The sequence below is a fragment of the Mastigoproctus giganteus genome, chromosome 12 (assembly GCF_048544385.1).
Source record: "Mastigoproctus giganteus isolate SK-2022 chromosome 12, ASM4854438v1, whole genome shotgun sequence".
NCBI classification, from domain to species: domain Eukaryota; kingdom Metazoa; phylum Arthropoda; class Arachnida; order Uropygi; family Thelyphonidae; genus Mastigoproctus; species Mastigoproctus giganteus.
Genome location: NC_143586.1, coordinates 65,853,976 through 65,878,944, shown reverse-complemented (window position 1 = coordinate 65,878,944; position 24,969 = coordinate 65,853,976). Strand labels below are relative to the sequence as shown.

The 24,969-nt window shown below is 40.7% G+C and overlaps 1 protein-coding gene across 4 annotated transcripts in view; it reads left to right on the top strand.

Annotated features, from left to right (window-relative positions):
• The window catches only part of Patronin (calmodulin-regulated spectrin-associated protein patronin), a 389,298-nt gene that overhangs the window by 262,946 nt on the left and 101,383 nt on the right, over positions 1-24,969 (top strand). For all 4 annotated transcript variants that reach the window (XM_090386590.1, XM_090386589.1, XM_090386591.1 and 1 more), the window contains one exon: positions 4,050-4,177. In XM_090386590.1, coding sequence (XP_090242716.1) covers positions 4,050-4,177 — 128 coding nt within the window. The remainder of the gene's footprint in view (positions 1-4,049; positions 4,178-24,969) is intronic.

The following is a 24,969-nucleotide window of genomic DNA, read 5'->3' as shown; positions in this document are numbered from 1 at the left end:
AAGATCCTTTCAAGTTCGTTACCAAGGAATTCTCTCTAAAAACTTTGCTCAGGAAGAAGGAGTCCCTCAAGGGTCCGTTCTCAGTGCCACTCTATTCGCAATTAGAATTAATCACTTAACTGAACTTATTCCGAAGACAGTGGACTCATATCTTTATGCCGATGATCTCACAATCTCCTGCCACTCTCAAAACATGAACTACATTGAGAGACAATTGCAGATATCAATAAATCAGATCCAGATTTGGATGACACAAAACGGTTACAGACTATCCAGCCAGAAATCTACTGCCATTCATTTCTGTACCATACGTAAAATGCATCCTGATCCTGAACTCCATTTAGATAACCATCTTATTCCAATAGCAAATAGTATTCGTCTACTTGGCTTAATTTTTGACTGTAAGTTAAACTATCAAAAACACATTGAACACCTCCGGACAGCTTGCCAAAAAAAAATGAACATACTCAGAGCCTTATCAGCAACAACCTGGGGAGCAGATCGCTACACCTTGCTTCACTTATACAGATCCATAATTAGATCTCGTCTGGACTATGGCGCACCTGTCTTTGATTCTGCTAGGGAAAGTGTCTTATCTCGTCTCAACCCTATTCAACATTCAGCTCTAAGAATAGCTCTAGGTGCGTTCAGAACATCTCCAGTGCAAAGTCTCTATGTAGAAGCCTACGAAGCTCCTCTAAACATCAGAAGAAAGATGCTACTATTGAACTACGCAACCAAGATTCAAAGTCAGTCGACGCATCCTAATTGGCCAATATTTAATGATCCGCCACTCACCATGTTTTATAGAAACAAGCCACAAGCAACTAGGCCTGCAGGTATTAGGTTAATGGAACTAGCAGAAAACTGGAATATACAACTCAATAAAGTCCACCAAGAACCTACAGATCACGTTCCTCCATGGTCTGTCATCATGCCGTGTTGTGACTATTATTTCCACCAATGGGGGAAACACTCTTTAACGGGTATTAACATCCAGCAGCTCCACACTGCACATTTACAAAGTTATCCCGACTTTGCGAAAATATATACTGACGGCTCAAAGTCTGAGAATGGATCAGGTGCAGCAGTGGTATTCCATGACACTATCACTTCCGTGTCACTTCCGACAGAATGCAGCAGTTACACCACTGAATTATATGCTATAAAACTTGCTCTGGAAAACATTTCCCATCTCTCAATCAAAAAGAGTATAATCTACACTGACTCGCAAAGTGCCCTATTAGCAATGCAAAAGATTTCCCCAACTACTCATCCGTTACTACAGCTAATCAGATCAGAATTGATTCGTCTCCGAGATCATCAGCAAAATGTTGTCTTCTGCTGGATCCCAGGCCATACTGGAATACCGGGAAACGAAATTGCAGATGATGCTGCCAAGCATCCATCCAGCACATCCCCAATGAATTTTCTGGTCCCATTCAGGGATTACAAATTACATATACGAAATATATGTAAGGAACGATGGAAACTACAGTGGCAAACGCACATTCAAAACAAACTCCTTGAAATTAAACCTATTCCCCAATTATGGGCCTCCAATTTTCGCACAAACAGACAAGAAGAGGTTGTCCTGGCCAGAGCCCGAATAGGCCACACCCATTTGACCCATCTATTCCTGTTATCAGGTAATGACCCTCCACAGTGTTCACATTGCCACAAGCCACTCACAATAAAACACATACTCCTGGAATGCACCTTGTATAACAACTCCCGTCTAATTTCATTCACTTCTCTCTCAAACTTACAGGAATTGTCACTTAAAGATATCATAGGCGAAAATTCAAACCTTACAGAATTCTTTCTCTTTCTGAAACGAATCGGTTTATATAACCGTTTCTAACTGCTTCCATAGAAGCCAATAAAATTAGTACTAACTACTATGATAGGTGCAATATGGCCTAAGTAGCCTTTGCACCAGAAAAATCCAAGCACAACAACAACAACATCGGTATCGAGTGTTTTCTGCGAGTTCCCTTTATACAACTTCCGTATCACGTGTACCACTATAGTTATGTATTAATTATTTGTTACAGTTAAGTCGTTATATATATATATATATAGTTAAAAGTACAATTTAATTGACAATAAAGTTTATCAAGATTAATAGATTTACTGATTAATTGACAATATTATATTATGCACTATACTACCCTAAGCTTAATCTGTCGTGTAAAAATGGCGGGAATTCACGAACGGTACTTCTACGGACTCGTAAGTATTGATTAGCTTCCAAATCTCGCTATCTCAATTTAGAATAAACTAAGGATCCTGACTAGGTCTATAATCTACTTATAGAAGATAATTTCATATAACAATTGGTTAATAAATTGACTAAATTTGGTTTAAAAAAACCTCTCGTTCAACGGAGCTGCAATTTGTAACACGTGGATTTGATACCGTTACCGATACTATGTAATACCTACAAAATCTCTGTCTAAGTTAAACTTTAAACTAAGTATTGTAACTAGGAATATAAAGCTACTCTAGAAAATAAGTTAATATGCCAATTTAAGCTAATAAATCAGAAAATAAATCAGGAAAAACTTCTCTGTTCCAAGAGCGTCAAAGAGCTTCGTCTGCACAGACTAGCCTCGTTCCCGGGGTATGATGTTACAACAGATGCTCGAAGGTTTCACCATGAGAAGCAATGCATGCGTGACACCTACGCAGCATGGATTGGCAGACACGGTTGAACACACCTGGAGTTTCTTTGACAGTAGCAGCAGTGCAGATGAGTATCGCCACGAGATCCATTTCTGTCTGTCTCCACAGGCGATTCATACACGATAGATTTGAGAGCCCCCACAGAAAGAAATCAAGGCTCGATAAATCAGGTGAGCGTGGGGGCCAGGCAACAGGTCCACCACGGCCAATCCATCGACGCCCAAAACGCTTGTTCAAATGGTCACGAACACACCTTCCATAATGGGCAGGCACCCCATCATGTTGAAACCAAATGTTGCATCTCACATTTGCTGGAACATCGTCAAGTAACCCTAGTAGAACTTGTTCAAGAAAGATCCGATATTTAGCGGAGTTCATGCGGGATGGTAACAGGTATGGGCCAACTAAGCAGTCACCGACCATACCTGCCCACACATTTATTGCGAAGCGATGTTGTGTCGCATGGGGGCGCACACCGTGTGGGTTGTCGTGAGCCCACACATGAACATTGTGCTCATTGAATAAGCCTTCCTGAGTGAAATAAGCCTCATCCGTGAACAAAACATAGGCTGGAAAATTCAAGTCTTGAACACTTTCTTGGAGAAACCACTGCGCAAAAGCCACACGTGCAGGATGATCTTGGGGGAGCAGTAACTGAACCCTTTGGAGATGAAAGGGGTGTAAGGAATCGTCGTGCCAGACACGCTGTACACTGCAACGAGACACTCCTAAGGCAGAGGTAATGGCATGTGTGCTGGTAGTAGGATTATTCTGAATGGCATTCAACACACTTTCTTTCATGGTGGGAGTTTGTGTCGAACGTCGTCTGCCTGCACTACTCCTGTTACCTCTAAATGACCAATAATCACACAAATTTTGATGCACACGTGCAAACAAATGGTGGTCCGGTACATGTCTGTCTGGGAAGCGTTCTCCATAAATTCGTTGAGTGGCTCGTCCAGTGCCCTCTGCTGATCCATACACTAGGTGCATGTCTGCCAGCTCACAGTTCGTATATCGATGCATGCTCTTCGTGCGGCGACTACTGCTTGAATGAGTAAACTAGAAATTTTCCCTCTCACAAACTGATGAACAGCGCCGTCTACCGATTTACGGTGACGTTTCCGGTTATGGGTTCCTATGCGATTCACATTCCTTTAGATGTTATCTAACTCCCCTAAACGTATGTACCAATATTTTTCAGACATCCTGTGTATATATATATATATATGTATATATTAATTTTTTTTTTTATTTTAACCAGATGATAGCATTAAAAGTGTATGATGTGTACTAGCTTAAGGTGCTTTAAATATGTATACTTTCCTTTGTTTTAAATATAAATTAAATGATTTTCTTAGGATGCTGAAAATGAGATGGCCCGTAAGAAAGAAATGATTATGTTAATGTCTTTGAGGCGGAGAGCAGAACAAGAAGCAAATAGAGTAGCAAAGGAACAGGAATATGCACAAAAAAGAGAACAAGAAAGGTAATATGTAACAGTGTTTAGTAGTATCCTACTGTATAGTGTTAATAACTTCTAAACATTTCATTTATTTCATTCCGGCTATATGCAAAAATGGTAGGGGGTGTTATCTAAGGAAGAAATATGCAGAAATTAAGATAAATTTTCTCTAACTTTGAAAGTAGTTTTAAGATATACAAAAAAACATTTCATCTTGTTGACATAATATATGCTGAATGTGTAGTAGTAGCAGTGGCATTTGATGCAAGAAAGCAAGTGTATGAGCTTATGTAGCATCGCTTATTGGAGGCTTGAAGTGGTGAAACCCATGTTTAGTCTCTAGAGCAAAGTTTCCAGCATCCCCCTCCCCCATACTTCTCCTTCAACCCATGCACGGTACTAAGTACTATAGGTTTTGATACCTTTCGTGTTTGAGATTTTCATAAAAATAAAAAAATAAAAAAATCAGCCAAAAAAAAAAAAAAAAAAAAAAAATCACACCATTCCCTCCAAATGCCTGTCCAGTTCCTCCTTAAATTTATTCAACCTATCAACTTCCACAATGACAGATGGAAGTTTATTCCAGCAATTAACCACCCGCTGGCTAAAGGCAAATTTCCGCACATCTAATCTACATCTGTCTTTTCTTAATTTGAATTTATGCCCCCTTAGGTTCGTAATCTGAACAAGTGGAAGGATCCCATCAGAATTCAGCGTGCTCAACCCATTCAAGGCCTCTTACACCTCAGTCAGATCACCGCGCAGGTGCCTAGTCTCCAGCCACTGCAATTTGCAGAACTTAAGCCTCTCTTGGTAAGAGGATCCCTTCATTCCCCTCACCAATCTTGTTGCCCTTCTCTGTACACGCTCAAGTAAATCTACATCCTTCCTAAAATGAGGCCTCCAGACCTGTACGCAGTACTCAAGGCGTGGCCTGTGACCATTGCCCTATACAGAGGGATAATCACCTCCTTTTCCCTGCTAGCAAAATTCCTATATATCATTGACAAAACCCCATGACCTGCCCTGGCAGCCTGTCTGCATTGCTCAGAAAACTTCATATCTGACTGCACAATTACTCCCAGGTCTTTTTCATTTTCTACCACCTTAAGTGTAGTACCACACAGTTGGTACGTTTCTCTGGGGTTACTTCTACCCATATGCAGTACTTTGCATTTGTCAAGGTTAAACTTCAGTTTCCACTTCTTAGCCCATCTGCCCAAATTATCTAGATCCTGTTGCAGTAGCACACTGCCATTACTGTCATTAACAACCCTGCCAACCTTTGTATCATCTGCAAACTTCGACATTAAGCCTGATATACCTTCATCAATATCATTGATAAATATACAAAACAACAGTGGACCTAACACCAAACCCTGTGGGATTTCACTAATAACATTAGTCCAAGAAGAGCAGCACCCATTGATTACCACCCTCTGTCTTCTCCCACTTAACCATCCTTTTATCCATTGTAGCAACTTACCCTTAATACCATTCTGCTCCAATTTGTACAATAGTCTTCCATGCGCAACAGTGTCAAAAGCATTCCTGAAATCCAAATATATGATATCAAAATTATTTTTTGCATCCAGTTCCTTTGTAACCACATCATAATATCCTATCAAATTTGTCAGACAAGACTTTCCCTTAACAAACCCATGCTGTGTCTGAATTATTGCTGCAGTCTTGTCTAGATGATTCTGCAATGCATCTTTAACCAGTGACTCCATTATTTTACCCGGAACAGAAGTTAAACTAACTGGTCTGTAATTACTCGTGTCACCCTTCGATCCCCCTTTGTGAATTGGGGATACATTTGCACATCTGCAGTCCGTGGGAACCTCCCCTGAGTCCAAGGACGCTCTCATAATTATGGCTAAGGGTTTGCTTAGTTACTTTGCTGCCTCCTTTAATATAACTGGATAGATCCCATCCACCCGAGGTGCTTTTCTTATGTTTAACTTCAACAATTTCTCCTCCACTTTGCTTTCAGTTATTACAAAATCATTAAGTATCCTGCTACAATTTGATAACCTTCTGCCATTTTCAAACCTTAATAATTCCTCATGTGTGAATGTAGATGCAAAATACTCATTCAGTTTGTTTGTTATCTGAGCAGGATCATCAACAGTCGAACCATCGATGTCAAGTCGACCAATCAGAATCATCCCCTTCCTTTTAGAGTTTATATAAGTAAAGAAATCCTTGTTGTTTTTCTTAGCATCTTTTGCCAAAGATTTCTCGTAATCTGCCTTCGCCTGCCTAACCTCCTTTGTCACCTGATTACAGACTAGCTTATATCTGCCATAGGCTTCTGAGTCGCTTGATAATTTATATGCATCCCATGCATTTTTCTTCTCTATTACGAGTCTCATTAGTTCATTAGATAACCATTTAGGCCTAAACCCCGAACAATATTTTCTTAATAGGTATGAAACTTTTAGTAGCTTCCACGATTAATTCCTTGAATGCTTCCCACTTAGAATTTACTGTTGGTAACACCGTCAGTTTATCCCACTGTACAGAATTTCGAAACTGTCGGAGACCACTGTACTCACCTTTACGGAAGCAAAAACCCTTTCCTTTACCCCTGATGGTAATTAAATCTTTAAGTAACTCCCACATCAGTACACTGTGATCACTGCCACCTAGTGGTTCCTTTATCTGCAAATTCTTAATACACGAATGATCACTGCTGATAACCAGATCAAGAGTATTACTTTCTCTGGTTGCCTCTCGAACATGCTGCTGCAGAAAACAATCATCCAATAAATCCACAAAAGTCTTACTAGTGTGTGAGTGACCAACCCACAAGTTCCAGTCAATATCTGGGAAGTTAAAATTCCCCATTATAAGACATTCCGATTTACTAGCCCACTCTATTTCTCTGTACAATTGTTCATTATACTCATTCGAGTCATTAGGCCTATAACACACTCCTACTCTTATTTTTGCTTTCCCAGTGCTTATGTCACACCAAACTGACTCAACAGTGCACTGTTCATCTATATCAACTGGATGCACTTCTTTTGATTTTATGTTTTTCTTAATTAACAGCATAACACCTCCTCCCTTTCTATCCCGTCTATCCTTTCTGTACACATTGTACTCCCCAAATTCCAGTTCAGCATTCCTTATATCTGTGTGACACCACGTCTCTGCTATGCCAACAATATCCGCCTTTGATGTCTTGACCAACACTTCAAATTCATCAAATTTATTTACTATACTTCTAGCATTGGTATACATGCAAGCATACATGCTCCTACTCCTATTCTTAGTTACCCTAACACATCCCATATACCCACCTATTTCAGGATGACTGCCATCCATCCCTGAAACCCCCAACACCCCACGCTCCAGGTCGCTACTTATTCTAATAGAAGTTGTGCAAGAATCACCTTCACCTTCACCTCTGCCTACGGCTACTGCTAAACTATTAGTCCTTGTATCCCCCCAAGCTAGCAGTTTTCCGACCCACCTAACACTGCCTCGATAGCATCAGCAAATATTCTTGCACCCTTTCTATTTAAGTGTATCCCATCCCTATAGAAGCAGTCGCTCCTGTTAACAAGTACAGTCCAGGCTGAAAAAAATTCTACCCCTTGAGCCTTGCACATTCTTTCCAGGGCCGAATTGATCGACATGGCTCTCATCATATACTCCCTTCTATCGTGTCTGGGCAGAATTGCAGACACTTTCAAATTCAACCCTAATTCTCTGCTTTTGTTCAACAGTGACCTGTACTTGTTAAGTAAATCTGCCGGTCTCCTACTCCTAATATCATTAGTGCCAACGTGTACAACTATATCACCTTTTGTGCCCTTAAAAGATTATATCTGCTCTACAACGTCATCATCCTTTGCCCCTGGCAGACATACCCTGGTCCTGTTCCACCTATCCTTTTTGCAAAGCATGTTTCCCGTTTCCCTGACAATAGTCTCCAACAACTACTAGTTCCTGAGGGACCAGCGCATTCTGCCTCTGAGGTGTGTGGATCATGCAGGTGTTGTTCAGAAATGTTTCACTGATAGTGATACATATACTCTCACTTTTATTACATATGCTTTCACTTTTTTTAAATATTAAATTAGTGATTTTCTTAGGATGTTGAAAATTAGATGGCCTGTAAGAAAGAAATGATTATGAGGCCTCACTTAGCCCAAGTGGTCAGGAGCGCGAGTGCAGTAGCATGCGCTCTTTGAGTGGACTGGGGTTCAAGCCTGTGACTGCTAAATACGATAAACATTTATTGTAAACTCCACTGACCTAGCGGTTGTGCTGGAGTGTGAACAAGAACTTTTTTTTTTTTTTTTGAAACAGCAAATATTATGATTATGGGGGGGGGGGGAGCTACAAGAATTGTTAGTGAAATTGTGCAGTAGAGAAGGAATGGGTAGTGGTGACTTTGAAAAATGAGACAATTTTTAATTGTTCAGATGGCAGTAATTACAGTGATTCCAATTTGTATCCTATTGTAATAATGTTTTATAATAAAAAAAAAAAAAAAAAGTCTTCAATTCGAAAGTAGCTTGTTTTCATTGCCAGCATTGAAAAGTGACTACAGTGGACAATACTAAACACCTTAGTGGTGCTAATGTGCCTGTTACTAATACTAACTGCAATGGAATACACTGACCATATACAAACGAAACTTTATTAAAATAAATGAAAACAACAGGATAAAATTTTATGTAAAAATAAATAAATTACTTTACTTATTACAAGTAAAAGCAATAAAAACATCATCATAGCACTAGCATTAGCCAAAAAAACATCTCCCATTTCAACCCTCCATTTGTTCCAAATGCCTGTCCAGCTCAGCCTTAAATTTATTTAAGCTATCAACTTCCACAACAAGAGATGGAAGTCTGTTCCACCAATCAACCACCTGCTGGCTAAAGTCAAATTTCCGCACATCTATTCTACAACTGCTTTCCTCAATTTGAATCTGTGTCCCCCTCAGGTTCTTAATCTGAGCAAGAGGAAGAATTCCATCAGCATTTAGCTTGCTGAAGCCATTAAAGGCCTTATAAACCTTGATCAGATCACCTCGCAGGTGCCCGCTCTCCAGCCTTTCTTGGTAAGAGCATCCCTTTGTTCCCCTCACCAATCTTGTTGCCCTTCTTTGTACTCGTTCTAGCAACTCTACATCCTGCCTAAAATGAGGCCGCCAAACCTGCATACGGTACTCTAGGTGTAGCCTGACCATTGCCTTGTATAACAGGATAATCACCTCCCTCTCCCTTCTAGCAAAATTCCTATATATCATTGACAAGACTCCATGAAGCTTTGGAAGAGAACAGTTGGTGGATTTTTGGCTGCTATAAAGGATAAGTATTTAGATAGTTTTACTGTATTCTTCATTAATTAACATACTACATTGTGTTTTACAAAGATATTAAATAGGTTTAGTATCATTCGTTAGCTTCTTATTTTGAATTTAACTAGTGATTTTTGGAAGTTACAACTCCTGATGTTGGAGCCAATATTGTTGAACTAGCCGGCATATTGTAATCGATAATATAGCGCAAAATATATAACTCCAACTGATAGCAGAAGGTATAACGTAAAACTAGATAGCATAATACGAAACAGTGTATTATGAATCTGTTAGCTTAGAATAGTATTATCAATTAATCAAAAATATTTATTAATCTTATTAAATTCCATTGTTAATTAAACTTGTATTCTATATATATTCTATATATATTGTATTCTATATATTCTTGTATTATATATATTCTGTCTAAATTGTATTTAGACAGAAATCATGACCCCAGACTAGAGCTATGAAGCTAAGATCACAGACTAGCAAGAGTGGAATGACTCGGGGGAGAAATGAAGGGTGTGATTCTCCAACACATCGCAGTCTCAAAAATGTGAAATGTTGGCTGAACTTTCTAAAACAGGACATGATCTAGCCAAGGAAGATGTCTTTGTGTGTGCTAGATGCCCAGAGGGTCAAGAAATTGGGCACCAACTTGGCGTTTTGATGAGCGTCTATGAGAGTTTGAGGTGTAGGGTAAATCCCTCGAAGAAATTAATGAGGGCCCGTTAAGCTTTCAGCTGCCCAGCTCAATGGCAGATCTGACTCCTGTGCATCAGGCAACACAGAGGCAATCGCCAAGGCAGAATGCACTAGTCCCAAAGGAACTAGTTATTGTTGGTGACTATTGTCAGGGAGATGGGGAATATACTATGCAAGAAGGATCGGTGGAACAGGACCAGGGTATGTCTGCCAGGGGCAAAAGTTGATGACACTGTAGAGCAGATATCACTTTTAAGGGCACAAAAGGTGATATTGTTGTACACGTTGAACTAATGACATTAAGAGTAAGAGATCTGCAGATTTACTCAAGTACAGGTCAATGTTGAAAAAAAAGTCGTGAGTTAGGGTTGAATGTGAAAGTGTCTGCAATTCTGCCCAGACACAATAGGAAGGAGTATATGATGAGAGCTTTGTTGATCAATTTGCCCCTGGAGAGATTGTGCTAGGCATAGAATTTTTTTTTTTTAGCCTGCTCTGTGCTTGTTGACAGGAGAGACTGCTACTACAGGAATGGGGTACACTTAAATAGAAAGGGTGCAAGAACATCATTTGCTGATGCTATCGTAGTAGTGTTCGGTGGGTCGGAAAACTACTAGCTTGGGGGGGATACACAGACTAAAAGGTTAACAGTGGCTGCAGGCAGAGGCAAAAGTGATTCTTGCACTGCTTTTATTATAATGAGCCACAGCATGGAAAGCAAGGCAATGGAGATTTCCAGGACTGTTGGAATTCATAGTGGAACAAATAAATACATGGGCTGTGTTAGGATAACTAAGAGTGGAAACAGGTGCATGTATACTTGCATATACACCAATGCTAGGAATATAGTTGATAAATTTGATGAGCTTGAAGATATCAAAGGCAGATATTATTGGGATATCAGAGACGTGATGTCACACAGATATAAGCTGTGCAGAATTGGAATTTGGGTAGTACAATGTGTACAGAAAGGATAGGAAGGGAGGAGGGGTGTTTTGCTGTTTGTTAAGAAACACAATATCTAAGGAAGTCCATCCAGTTGATGTTGGTGAACAATGCAATGTTGAGTCTGTTTGGTGTGTGACATAAGCACTGGGAAAGGAAAAATGAGAGCAGGTGTATGTTATAGGCCTAATGAATCAGATGAGTATAATGAGAATTTGTTCAGAGAAATAGAGTGGGCCCGCAAATCAGAATGTCTTATAATGGGGGATTTTAACTTTCCAGATATTGACTGGAACTTGTGAGTTGGTCATTCGCACATTAGCAAGACTTTTGTGGATTTATTGGATGACTGCTTTCTACAGCAACATGTTCGAGAGGCAACCAGAGGGAGTAATACACTTGATCTGATTATCAGCAGTGATTATTCATGCATTGAGAGTATGCAGATAGAGGAATCACTGGGTGAGAGTGATCACAATGTACTGATATGGGAATTATTAAAGATGTAACTACCATCAAAGCTAAAGGGAAGGGGTTTTGCTTTCGTAAAGGTGACTACAGGGGTCTCAGACAGTTTTTAAATTCTGTACAGTGCGATCAACTGATGTTACTAACGATGAATTCTAAATGGGAAGCCTTCAGGGACCTAATCTTGTAGGCTACTAGGCTTTTTATTGTTGATCAATTCGGCCCTGGAAAGCTTGTGCAAGCCTCAAGGGGTAGAATATTTTTCAGCCTGGCCTGTACTTGTTGACAGGAGAGACTGCTTCTACAGGGATGGGATAGACTTAAACAGAAGGGTGCAAGAATATTTGCTGATGCTATCGAGGCAGTGTTAGGTGGGTCGGAACACTGCTAGCTTGGGGGGGATACAAGGACTAATAGATTAACAGTAGCCACGGGCAGAGGTGAAAGTGATTCTTTTCACTGCTTCTATTGGAATGAGCAGCAGCCTGGAAAACAAGATGCAAGGTATTTCATAGACTGCTGGGAGTCATTGCGGTACAAGTAAACACATGGGTTGTGTTAGGGCAGCTAACAATAGGAACAGGTGCATGTATACTTGCGTGTAAACCAATGCTAAGAGTTTGGTAAATAAATTTGATGAATTTGAGGTATTGCTCAAAACATCAAAGGAAGATATTGTTGGGATATCAGAGACGTGGTGTCACACAGATATAAGGAATGCAGAACTGCAATTTGGGGAGTACAATGGGTGCAGAAAGGATAGGAAGGGAGGAGGGGTTATGCTATTAGTTAAGAAACATAAAATCCAAGGAAGTGAAGCCAGTTAACATCCCTGGACAGTGCAGTGTCGAGTTAGTTTGGTGTGACATAAGCATTGGGAAATCAAAATCAAAATTGAGAGTAAGAGTGTGCTATAGGTGTAATGATTCTGATGAGTATAATAAGAAACTGTACAGGGAAATAGAGTGGGCCGGTAAATCAGATAGTCTTATAACGGGGGATTTAATTTCCCAGATATTGACTGGAATTTTTGGGTTGGTCACTCGCACGCTAGCAAGGCTTTTGTGGATTTAGCATTAGCATTAGTAGAGGCATTTGATGCAAGAAAGCAAGCTTATGCAGCATCAGCCAAAAAAAAAAATGAAATAAAATAAAATAAAAAATAACCACTTCCACTTCACCCCTCTGTTCCTTCGAAATACCTGTCCAGCTGAGCCTTAAACTTATTTAGGCTATCAACTTCCACGACAAGGGAAGTCTATTCCAGCAACCAACCACCCGCTGGCTAAAGGCAAATTTCCTCACGTCTATCCTACATCTGTCTTTCCTCAATTTGAATTTATGCCCTCTCAGGTGATTATTCTGAGCGAGAGGAAGAATCCCATCAGCATTGAGCATGCTCAAACCATTCAAGGCTTTATACACCTCTATCAGATCACCTCGCTGGTGATCTGATAGAGGTGTATAATTTGCAAAACTTAATCCTTTCTTCGTAAGAGCACCCCTTTGTTCCATTCACTAATCTTGTTGCCCTTCTCTGTACTCGTTCCAGCATCTCTACATCCTTCTTGAAATGAGGCTCCAGACCTGTATACAGTACTCTAGGTGCAGTCTGACCATTGCCTTATACAAGGGAATAATCACCTCCTTATCCCTGCTAGAAAAATTCCTATATATCATTGACAATACACCATGAGCTACTCTTGCAGCCCGTCTGCACTGCTCAGAAAACTTCATATCTGCCTGCACAACCACCCCCAGGTTTCTTTCATTCTCTACTACTGTCAGTGTAGTACCACAGAGTTGATACGTTGCTCTGGGGTTTCTGTTTCCCATATGTAGTACTTTACATTTGTCAATGTTAAACTTCATTTGCCACCTCTCAGCCCATCTGCTCATCCTTTCCAGATCCTGTTGCAGTAGTATAGAGTCAGTAGTGTCCTTGACAACCCTGCCAACCTTCGTATCGTCTGCAAATTTGGACATTAAACTGGATATACCATCATCAATATCATTTATAAATACAGAAAACAATAATGGACCCAATACTGAACCCTGAGGGACTCCGCTGATAACATTAGTCCACGATGAGCAGTGTCCATTGATTACCACTCTCTGTCTTCTCCCCATCAACCACCCCTTTATCCATAGCAGCAATTTGCCTCCAATGCCACACTGCCCCAATTTGTGCAGCAGTCTTCCATGTGCAACAGTATCAAAAGCCTTTCTAAGATCCAAGTATATAATATCAAAGTTATTCCCTGCATCCAGTTCTTTTGTGACTGCATCATAGTATCCAATCAAATTGGTCAGGCAAGACTTCCATCATCCAAGATATATTGGATGATTGTTTTCTACATCAGCATGTTCAGGAGGCAACTAGTGGGAGTAATACTATTGATCTGATTATCAGTAGTGATTCTTCATGCATTAAGAATCTGCAGATGGAGGAACCATTAGGTGGCAGTGATCATAGTATGCTGAAGTGGGATTTACTCAAAGAGGTAACTACCATCATGGGTAAAGGGAAGAGTTTTTGGTTTCATAAAGGTGACTATGATGGTCTGGGACAATATTTAAATTCTATACAGTGGGACCAACTGATGATGTTACCAACAGCAAATTCAAAATGGGAAGCATTTAAAGAATTTATCTTCGAAGCTACTAGGTTTTAATATACTAACTAAGAAATATTTATTGGAATGAGCAGTTATAAGTTTGATGGAAGTTTGCAGACAATGCAAAGGTTGACAGGGTTGTTATGGACACTACTGACAGTATGCAGCTGGAACAGGATCTGGAAAGGTTGAGTAGATGGGCTGGGAGGTGGCAAATGAAGTGTAACATTGACAAATGTAAAGTACTGCATATGGGAAACAGTAACCCCAGAGTAACGTATCAACTCTGTGGTACTACACTGACAGTTGTAGAGAATGAAAAGGACCTGGGGGTAATTGTGCAGGCAGATATGAAGTTCGCTGAGCAGTGCTAAGCAAACCCTGAGAGCTTCCTTGGACTCAGTAGAGGTCCGCTTGGACTGGAGGTTTTCAAATGTATCACCAATTCACAAATATTATTTTCTCGGAACACAAGTTCTGAGAAAATAATTGAATCACTGGTGAAAGAAGCATTGCAGGATCATCTAGACAAGACTGCAGTAATAGTTAAGACACAGCATGGGTTTTTTAAAGGATGGTCTTGTCTGACTAATTTGATTTGATAATGTGATGTGGATGTGGAAAGCTTTTGATACTGTTGCATATGGAAGACTACTGTACAAATTGGAGAGGTATGGCATTAAGGGTAAGTTGCTACAATGGATAAAGGGATGGTTGAGTGTGAGACGACAGAGAGTGGTAATCAATGGACACTGCTCTTCGTGGACAAATGTTATTATTGGAGTTCCCCAGGGTTCGGTGCTGGGCTCACTGTTGTTTTGTGTATTCATTAATGATATTGATGAAGATATATCAAGATTAGAGTCCAAGTTTTCAAATGATATGAACGTTGACAGGGTTGTTAACAACAGTAAAGACAGTATGCTACTCCAAGCAGATCTAGATAAGTTGGGCAAATTAGCTGAGAAGTGGCAACTGAAGTTTAACATTGACAAATGCAACGTACTGCATATGGGTAGCAATAGTCCAAGAGAAACGTACAAACTGTTTGGTACGACACTCAGGGAAGTTTAAGGTGAAATAGACCTAGGGGTAATTGTGCTGTTAAATATGAAGTTTGTTGAGCAGTGCAGACAGGCTGCCAGGGCAGGTCATGCAGTCTTGTCAATGATATATAGAAATTTTGCTAGCAGGAACAGGGAGGCGATTATCCCATTGTACAAGGCAGTGGTCAGGCCACACCTAGAGTACTGTGTACAGGTCTTGAGGCCTCATTTTAGGAAGGATGTAGAGTTGCTTGAAAGAGTACAAAGAAGGGCAACAAGATTGGTGAGGGTGACAAAGGGGTGCTCTTACCAAGAAAGGCTTAAGTTCTGGAAATTGCAGTGCCTGGAGGAGAGTAGGCACCTGTGAGGTGATCTGATTGAGGTGTATAAGGCCTTGAATGGCTTGAGCAAGCTGAATGCTGATGGGATTCTTTCTCTTGCTGAGATTAAGAACCTGAGGCTGGCATAGATTTAAATTGAGGAAAGACAGTTGTAGAATGGATGTGCAGAAGTTTGCCTTTAGCCAGCAGGTGGTTGATTGGTGGAAGAGACTTCCATCTTTTGTTATGGAAGTTGAAGGCCTAAATAAATTAAAAGCTGAGCTGGACAGGCATTTGGAATGGATAGAGGAGTGAAATGGGAGGGGTTTTTTTGTTTGTTTGTTTTTTTTTCTTCTTTTTTTCTGACTGATGCTGCATAAGCTTGCTTTCTTGCATCTTATGCTAATGCTAAAGGCGACCAGCTCCTTTATGAAGAGTAGAGCTTTACTCTCATGGCATATCCTTAAATAACATCGGCAGGATTATGGCTTGTGGTATATGCTACTGTAGAAGCTTAGGAATTATGGCTGAACACTTCTGGGAGGAAAACAACCAAATTTCTCCAAGCGATGCTGTCATTATTGATCATTCACATATGTATTGGACCCAGAAAGCTCAAGAGCTTGTGGGTTTGTTCCTCAGAATGTAATACCCTCAATAGAGATAGGGGAGTCTGTATTCACTACCTCTTTGAAACTGTAATTCTTTTACAGGAAAAGAAACAAGATAAGAAACATAAAAGTCTTGTTGACTTTTATAAGATAAGAAACATTTATAAGAAACATAAAAACCCCCGGACTTGACCTGATTGAACCGGAAATCGTGAAAAAAAAGTACAGAATACACCTCAAACCTCCTTCTAAACCTCTATAACCACTGCCCACAATGGGGGTGGTTCCCATTAGACTGGCAGACAGCGGGTATTCGCCTAATTCAGAAGAATCCTTCTAATCCTCAAGAACTTCCTGACTCATAAAGGCCCATCGCCCTCCTCTCAGTGCTGAGTAAGGTGTTTGAACATTTACTCCATCAAAAAATATACAGCCACTACAGTGCTGCACGGATGCCTTCTCTGAATCAATATGGCTTCAAGCCAGCAAGATCAACTGTCAACGCATTGGAAAATCTCATCAACTGTGATAATAAATACCTCCTAGTTATCTCAGTCGCCTTCACTGGGACATTCAACACCCTTTGGTGGCCAAGCATCCTCAGCCGACTGCGACAAGCACAACTCCCAACAATCTCTATAACTGCATAAAAAACTACCTAACAAACAGAAGTGTAGTAGTCCAGGCACCTTATTGCCAGGTGAAGAGGAAAATATATCCCCCAGGGCTCGATTCTTGGCCTGCTACTCTGGACCTATGTCCTGGATGAGTTCTTGGGTATGGACCTTAGGGAGGTCTGCACTCAGGCCTGTGCAGATGATCTGTTACTAATATTGGCCGCTGACTCCAGGACTCAACTTGAAACCTATGCAAATCGCACCCTAACCACCCTTATGGACTGGGTACGACTCCACCACCTCACAATATCACCTACCAAATCTCGATCCATCTTGCTAAAAGGCTCCCTGGTGCCAACAAGACACCACCACAGGTCAAGATCCATGGCATTACAGTCAAACTTGTCACTGAACTTAAGCACCTAGGAATAATAATAGATAAGAACCTGTCCTTCCTCGCACACTGAACTATATACAAAGAAAGATCAGGACCTACACAGCAGTGGTGGCCAGGGTGACCTGCTGAGACTGGGGGTTGAAAAAACGCATGCTGGCTCTCTTTTATAAGGCCGTATTCATTCCCGCAATCACTTACGCCTCTGGGGCGTGGTTTCACTAGACCTCCACCGTAGTCAATAAGAAAAAATTGGAGTCCATTCATAGGCCAATTCTTCTTAACATGACCAGGGCGTGTAACACGGTTGGCATGCACTCACTGCAGGTACTGGCAGGGGTGCTACCCCTTGACCTGGAGGTCACACATGTTGGAATGCTCTACCAACTCAGCAGGGGCAAACCCGCTACCTATATCGACCATACAACAGATCCATTAAGCAACAGACCCAACGAGAAAAGAAGACTTCTGACCTACCTACAACAAATTTGGCAGGAAAGGTGGACAAACTCCACCAAAGGAGAAATAACTCAAATTTATACTGGGCATCGACAGAGTATTTCCAAAGTCCCTGGCCTGGTTTTCACCAGGACTACAAACTACCTATCTTCTAATTGGACATGGTGCCATAACTCAGTATGCTAGGCATCAAAAACAACCCCCTATGTGCATGTGGCTCCCAAGGAACCTGGGACTACAATGTTCGACTGCCATCTGTACAAAGATATCCGAGCCCTTCTCATCACTCAGTTCCAGTAAAATCCCAGGAACCAGGAATACTGCCTACTTGATGATGAACAGAACTACAAACCATTCACAAAGTTTGCCCAAGACTTGTTCACAAGGCACAAAACCCTACTGCAACCAAGATATTTGGCAACCACTTAGCATGACCAGAACCAACCTTATCACTACGAACCCTGCACTGAACCTCAGCCTGAACAGCAACACTGGCAAAACTGAATAAGAAACAACCACTATCCTGTTATCAGAAAAAAAAAAAAAATCTAATCACAAAACTGAACAGACTCTTTGCTTCTTCTACAAAGATCTGATATAACAAACACTAAACTAGACACTTTCCCATAAGGACCAAAACTGCATGTAACTAACTGTGCTGGTTGAAGCCAAAACTGATGTTTTATCTTCCTCTTATCACGATAAGACAAGACAAACACTGAAACTGACTCTCCAATCAGACTACAGCTATGCTGCCACCTTTTCAGTTGAAAGTCCTGGCTGGACACCTTGTGAAAACCAGACTTTGAATGCAGCTAAGCTGCCACCTTCGCCAGTTGGCGATCTGGGTAGGGCACTTAGCCTCACCCACTTTCTTTCCCTATCCTGGTGGGGAGAGGGGAGGGGACAATCTGTTGTCTCCCCCCCACACTTTCTCCTGCTGGGGCATGGGCATGCCCAACTGGAAATCATTGGAGTCATCTTCTCTTTTGTCTCCATACTTCTGACTTTTCACCCTTCAGTCGCTCTCCCCTCCTCTGTCTATACACTAGCGCACATCCCACATGTCCAAATTTAAATTTGACTAGATTAAACTGCGCTCACCAGGCTTTTCCAATTCTAGCGTTATCTCCCCCCCCCCTTTTTTTTTTTTAAGGCTTAAAAAAGGCTTTAATCTCAGAAAATTAGGTGACAGGGCCTGCCAGAGTAAAACAAATTACTGGTGTACCTGGTCCTCCACGGGGCTTAGTGTGGGCAACGTTGGGACCCACAAGGTCCCAGCGGCTAAATGGCCAGAAGAACAATGGTACATGACACCACCCGCCACAATATCCATACACTTAAATCTCTGCCCTGTACAGTGTACTGTATCACACGACAATGTAAACTATGCAGAGATTGGGGAAACCCTTGGTGCCATTAGACCTTAAACACAGAATACACCATTACTGAGACCACCATTTTTTTTTTTTTTTTCTTAAATAAAATATGACATTTAAGAAAATCAAAATTAACATAACATTGAGTTTCTTAAATGACATCAATGAAGGAATAGAAGACAATGTCAAAATTTGTAGAGTATGTCAAGGTTGACAGAGTAGATAATAATCAGTGACAAGCAGAGCTTCTTCAGGACAACTTAAATAGACTTCACGAATGGTCAGAAAAGTGGCAGCCATGTTTTAATACAGTAAAATATAAGGTCTTAGATACCACTTGAGGAAACAACCTCAAAATAATGTACACAATGGTCCTTGAGGTTGTCTCAGACATTCTCTCAGATATGCCAGACTAGCTGTTCTTGCTACCTGGGAGTCTAAAACGCTGATGGAACTGATATTCGGGTGACACTCAAGTCAAGTGGACCCAATTTCGGCGAAGTCCGGACGGTCTATGACAGCCAAATCCTCTGCTTGCACCTTCACGATGGTGGGACTGTTAGTAATCCTGGGTATAACCTTCATGCACAAGTACATGGTGGGTGACCACCCAGGTGTGAACCAACGTAAGCAGGGGTCGAGGTGTGGCGCCCACACCACATGGAGGAACGCCGCCCCTCTATGTTACCAGGCAGTACTAGGTGGTAGATGACTCTCATCAACCGGTGAAATACCACCACTTTGCTTATTGGAGGCTTGAAGTGGTGGAACCCATGTTTAGTCTCTAGAGCTAAGTTCCGGCCAACCCTTCCCTATCTCTTCCATCATGCAGTATGATTGATGATTTTTGAGGTTATGATGAATGTCGTGGCGAGATCCAATATTCCTTACATTTCGAGGGTACAGCTCTAAAACGGTGTTCGCAGGCCGGCCGCTAGATAGTACACCGGACCAAACCTATTGGTAACTCTCTAGGAGGCTTCCGGATCAGCTAGTGTATAATCTTGCTACCTCTACTCTGCCAGATAGTGACTGGAGGGAGTCCGAGTAGTGTGTATGCGGGGAGCATTGTCGAGGCCACGTTATGTCAAGGATCTGGGTATATTCTTACCACATGTACGCCATATCCAAAAATTTCATTACTTCATACAGCATGTCCCACCCACTTTTTCTTACTATTGAATACACCATGAATTGTTAAAATAATAGAGCAAGCTTATCTGCGAAAAGATCTAAACCTCCCAAGGACTTCCTAATTCATTTCACAAATATACGTGGTCTCAATTCCAATCTCAACGATGTCCATTTCCACTTGCAGTCTTCCAAACCCTATGTACTTTTTCTGACTGAATCTCAGTTATCAGTTGATTCAACTACTGCTCATCTCAGATGTCCAAATTATTTGCTGTATGATTCCTTTCGCCTCAAAGGTGGTACTTGTGCATATGTCCGTTCTGATATTCCCTGTCAGAGACTTGGCAATTTGGAATCTCCTCTCTTTGATCTTCTCTGGCTTAAAATCTCTCTACCTCATTGTGTAAAATTCATCTGTTGTCTCTACCGTTCTCCCAACTCCACTAATCACTTGGAGCTCTTTGACTTCCTCTCTTTGCAACTTGACTTTCTCCAGTCCAACTTTCCTAACAGTGAGGTAATTTTCCTTGGTGATTTTAACGTTCACAACTCCAGCTGGCTTCCGTTTTCTAGTCACACCGACCCAGCAGGTCGAGATGCTGAGGCTTTTGCAATTACTAATGACCTAGCACAGATTGTTCATTTACCTACAAGAATACCGGACAATCCTAATCATACAGCCAATGCGCTTGATCTTTTTCTCACAAACAACCCTTCTAAGTACAAGGTTGAAGTGAGAGGTCCTTTAGGCACTTCAGATCACAACTTGGTGATTGTCTCTTCTCCAATGGAACCTTTATCTCATGGCTATTCCCAACCTCGTATTGTTTGGCATTACAAGAATGCAAAATGGGATGACCTGCGAGACTTCTTTTCTTCTTTTCCTTGGTCTGATTACTGTTTCAAAACTTCTGATGTCAACGTTTGCTCAGATCATGTCAGTGAAATTATTCTTGCAGGAATGGAATCCTTTATCCCACACTCCACTTTAAAATCTCGTTCTTTATCTAAACCTTGGTTTTCCAATAAATGTGCTAAGGCTGTCCAAGAGAAGAATGTTGCATATCGTAATTGGCTTGTTTCTAATTCTTCAGTTTCATTTTCTGCCTTCACCAAAGCTCGCAAAAATTGTAAAGCAGTTATTAATCAGTCTAAACTAGAGTTTGAACAGGCTAAGAGTAGAAAACTTGCTTCTTGCCCTAATGGTAGCCGAGCATTCTGGTCTCTTGCCAAAGCTGTTGGCCGCAACTTTTGCCCATCTCTGCTCCCACCTCTGTCCAAACCAGATGGTTCTGTTGTCACTTCAGCCAAGGATAAAGCTGACCTGCTAGCATTCCATTTTTCTTCCGGCTCATGTATTAATGATCTTGGTAAAACACCTCCCACCATTCCTAACACGCTCCATTCAATGCCTCCTGTGGTCTTCCGTCAAAAGGATATCAGAAGGATTTTGATGAATCTTGATGCTAAGAAAGCTCCAGGTCCTGATGGTATTTCTCCACTTGTTCTCAAAACCTGTGCTCCTGAACTTACTCCTATTCTTTGCCACTTTTTTTCACTTTCTTATTCCAAAGGTGTTTTTCCTTCTGCTTGGAAATTTGCTCATATCCAGCCAGTTCCTAAAAAGGGTGACAAATCCCTCCCATCCAATTATCGTCCCATTGCAATTACTTTTACTCTTTCTAAAGTAATGGAGAAATCAATTAACCGCCAACTCTTAAACTACCTAGAAACCTTCCATCTGATCAATGATCGCCAGTATGGATTCCGTCAGTGTCGATCCACTGGTGATATTCTGGCTTATGTTACCCATTTATGGACTAATTCAATGGAAAGGTTCGGTGAAACACAAGTAGTTGCTCTTGACCTCTCAAAGGCTTTTGATCGTGTTTGGCATAAAGGTCTTCTAAACAAGCTTCCATCTTATGGTTTGCCAACTGTTTTTAGTAATTGGTTATCCAGTTTTCTCTCTGATCGCTCACTGAGGGTGATGGTAGATGGCTCTCTGTCTTCTAACTTCTCCACTAATGCCGGTGTCCCCCAAGGTTCAGTTCTTTCCCCCACTCTTTTCCTCTTATATATCAATGACCTTCTTCCATTGACTGGAAATCCTATCCATAGTTTTGCCGATGATAGCACATTGCATTCAACTTTCCATTTTGAGAAACCTTGTCCAGCTCAATCAGCTTCAAGTTCTCGAAAATCTGCTGCCAATTCCTTAAATGCCGATCTTCAGGTAATTCTCCAGTGGGGCAAAGACAACTTAGTTGATTTCAACCCTTCTAAAACTCAATCTTGTCTTATATCTCGCAAAAAGGATTCTTCTGCTCCTACGCTTATCTTTAGTGACACTCCGATTTCTAGGCAAAATGATATATCTCTTTTGAGGATTACCCTGACTTCTAATCTCTCTTGGCACAAGCACATTACATATATTGCTTCCTCTGCATCTAAAAAACTTGGTTTTCTCTTTTGCTCTCGGCGTTACTTTTCTTCCAAACAGCTGCTCACTCTGTATAAATCGCAAATCCGCCCTGCCATGGAATATTGTTCCCACATCTGGGGTGGTGCCCCCAAAACCTCTCTCAGGCTTCTTGATTCCATTCAGAAGAGGGCAGTTAGGTTAATTAATGATTCATCTCTAACAGAGTCTCTCCACTCGCTTTCTCATAGACGCACTGTTTCTGCTGCATGCCTCTTCTACAGATACTTCCATGGGCACTGTTCTTCTGAATTGGCTTCTATAATTCCAGCTCTCTCTTTCAAAACAGTCCGAACACGTGCTGCCACCAGCCAACATCCATTTACTGTCCAACTTCACACCCACAGAACCAACTTTTCATCTTCCTCATTTATTCATTCAACTGCCATTTTCTGGAACAACCTTCCTTCATACGTATTTCCTGAAAATTACAATCTACAGAAGTTCAAGTCCAATATCAACAAATATCTTCTTTCGTCTTCTCAACCTCCAACCCAAGCACGGTACTAAGTACTATAGGTTCTAATACCTGTCGTGTTTGGGGTTCTCATAAAAAAAAAAAAAAAAAAACACATTTGGTGCAGCTGAACTAAAAACAGTATATGAAGAAAGGGATTCGGGAGTTATGATAAGTTTGAGCATGACATTCTGCAAGCAGTGCAGAGATAAGCAGCAATGAAGGCCCATGGTGTCCTATCGGTGATTCATCAAACATTTGTTTGTAGAGATAGGGAGGTCAAAATTCCACTGTATAAGGAAATTATGATGCTGTGTTCAGCTATGGTCGCCACACCTTACAAAGACAGAACTTCCTGAAACAGTCCAAATACAGGCAATGCAACTTGTGATATTGGCAAAGGAGTGTCCATCTGAGGAAAGACTTTATGTGAGCTGCAAGAAGAGTAGACACACCTTAGGGTGAAATTTTATTTACTTTCACTTTTGTCCTTATATTTAACTAGCTTAATGGTAGCTAATGTTTTTGCCTTCTATTATTTTATATTTTCACTTTCTTTTGGTTGTTTCTTTTGTTTGCTTGCTCTCCTTTTTGTTCTTCTTGTTTTACTCTAGTAAAAAAAGAAGTTATTAGTACAATTTATGCCATCATCATCATCAGGCATTTTCAATCCACTGCAGAATGAAGGCCTCTCCAGCAACTTTCCAGTTCCTTCTATTTTGTGTAATGTACATCCATTTACTACCCACAAACTCAAGAATTTCATCTGTCCATCTTCGTCGTTGTCTTCCAGGTTTTTATCTAACAGTCTGATTCCTAATATTATTCATTCCATTCTTCGCTGTGTAGTTTTCAGCTTCTCTTCCATTCTTTTGGTGAGTGCCCAAGTTTCACTTCCATAAATCATTGTGGGAAGTATACATTAGTTTATTATTTTGCGTTTCAGACAAATTTGGATATTATTCCTCAGTATGTGACTATATTACCTGAACACTATCCATCAAAAATTTATTCTTCTCTTGACTTCCAGCCATTTATCATTATTACAGCTAATGACTTGTCCCAAATAAGTATTTCAATTACTGCTCCTTCAATGATTATATCCCTTTCTGTGGCGTACTTATTCATCATTACTTTTTGTTTTAGCCATATTCATCTTTAGTCCGAAATCCTTACTAACCCTGCATAACTGATTAAGATTTTCCTCTAATTCTTTGGGATCAAGGCTTATGATCACAATGTCATCTGCATATCGTAAATGGTTTAAGTACTCTCCATTCACATTGCAACCAGTCTAATCTTCTGAAAGCTTCCTCAAGGGCAGCAGTAAACAACTTCAGAGATATTGTATCTCCTTATTGAACTCCTTTCTTATTTTAAATTTCCTACTGTCTTTGTCTAGTCTAATAAAGGAGGTAGCATTCTCATATATTTTCTTCAAAATCATATGCCTTGTCCTTTCAGTGCCCGAAACATTGCCTTATGCTGTATGGAGTCAAATGCCTTTTCATAATCCACAAATGCCAGGCATAATGGTGTTTTATATTCATTTGCTTTCTCCATTAGCTGTGACATTACGTGAAGATGATCCATAGTTGAGAATCCTGTCCTAAAGCCAGCTTGATCTTTCGGTTGATTCTCATCAAGTATTCTTTTTAATCTGTTAGTAATGACCCTTGTGAACAACTTGTAGATGTGGGATAACAAGCAAGCTAATTGGTCTATAATTTCCAATTTCTGATTTATCTCCTTTCTTATGCACGAAAACTATGATTGCATTATTCCATTCCTTAGGCGTCACACCTTTTCTAATGCATTTTGTGAAGAGTCTTGCCAGTTTCTGTGTCATGTC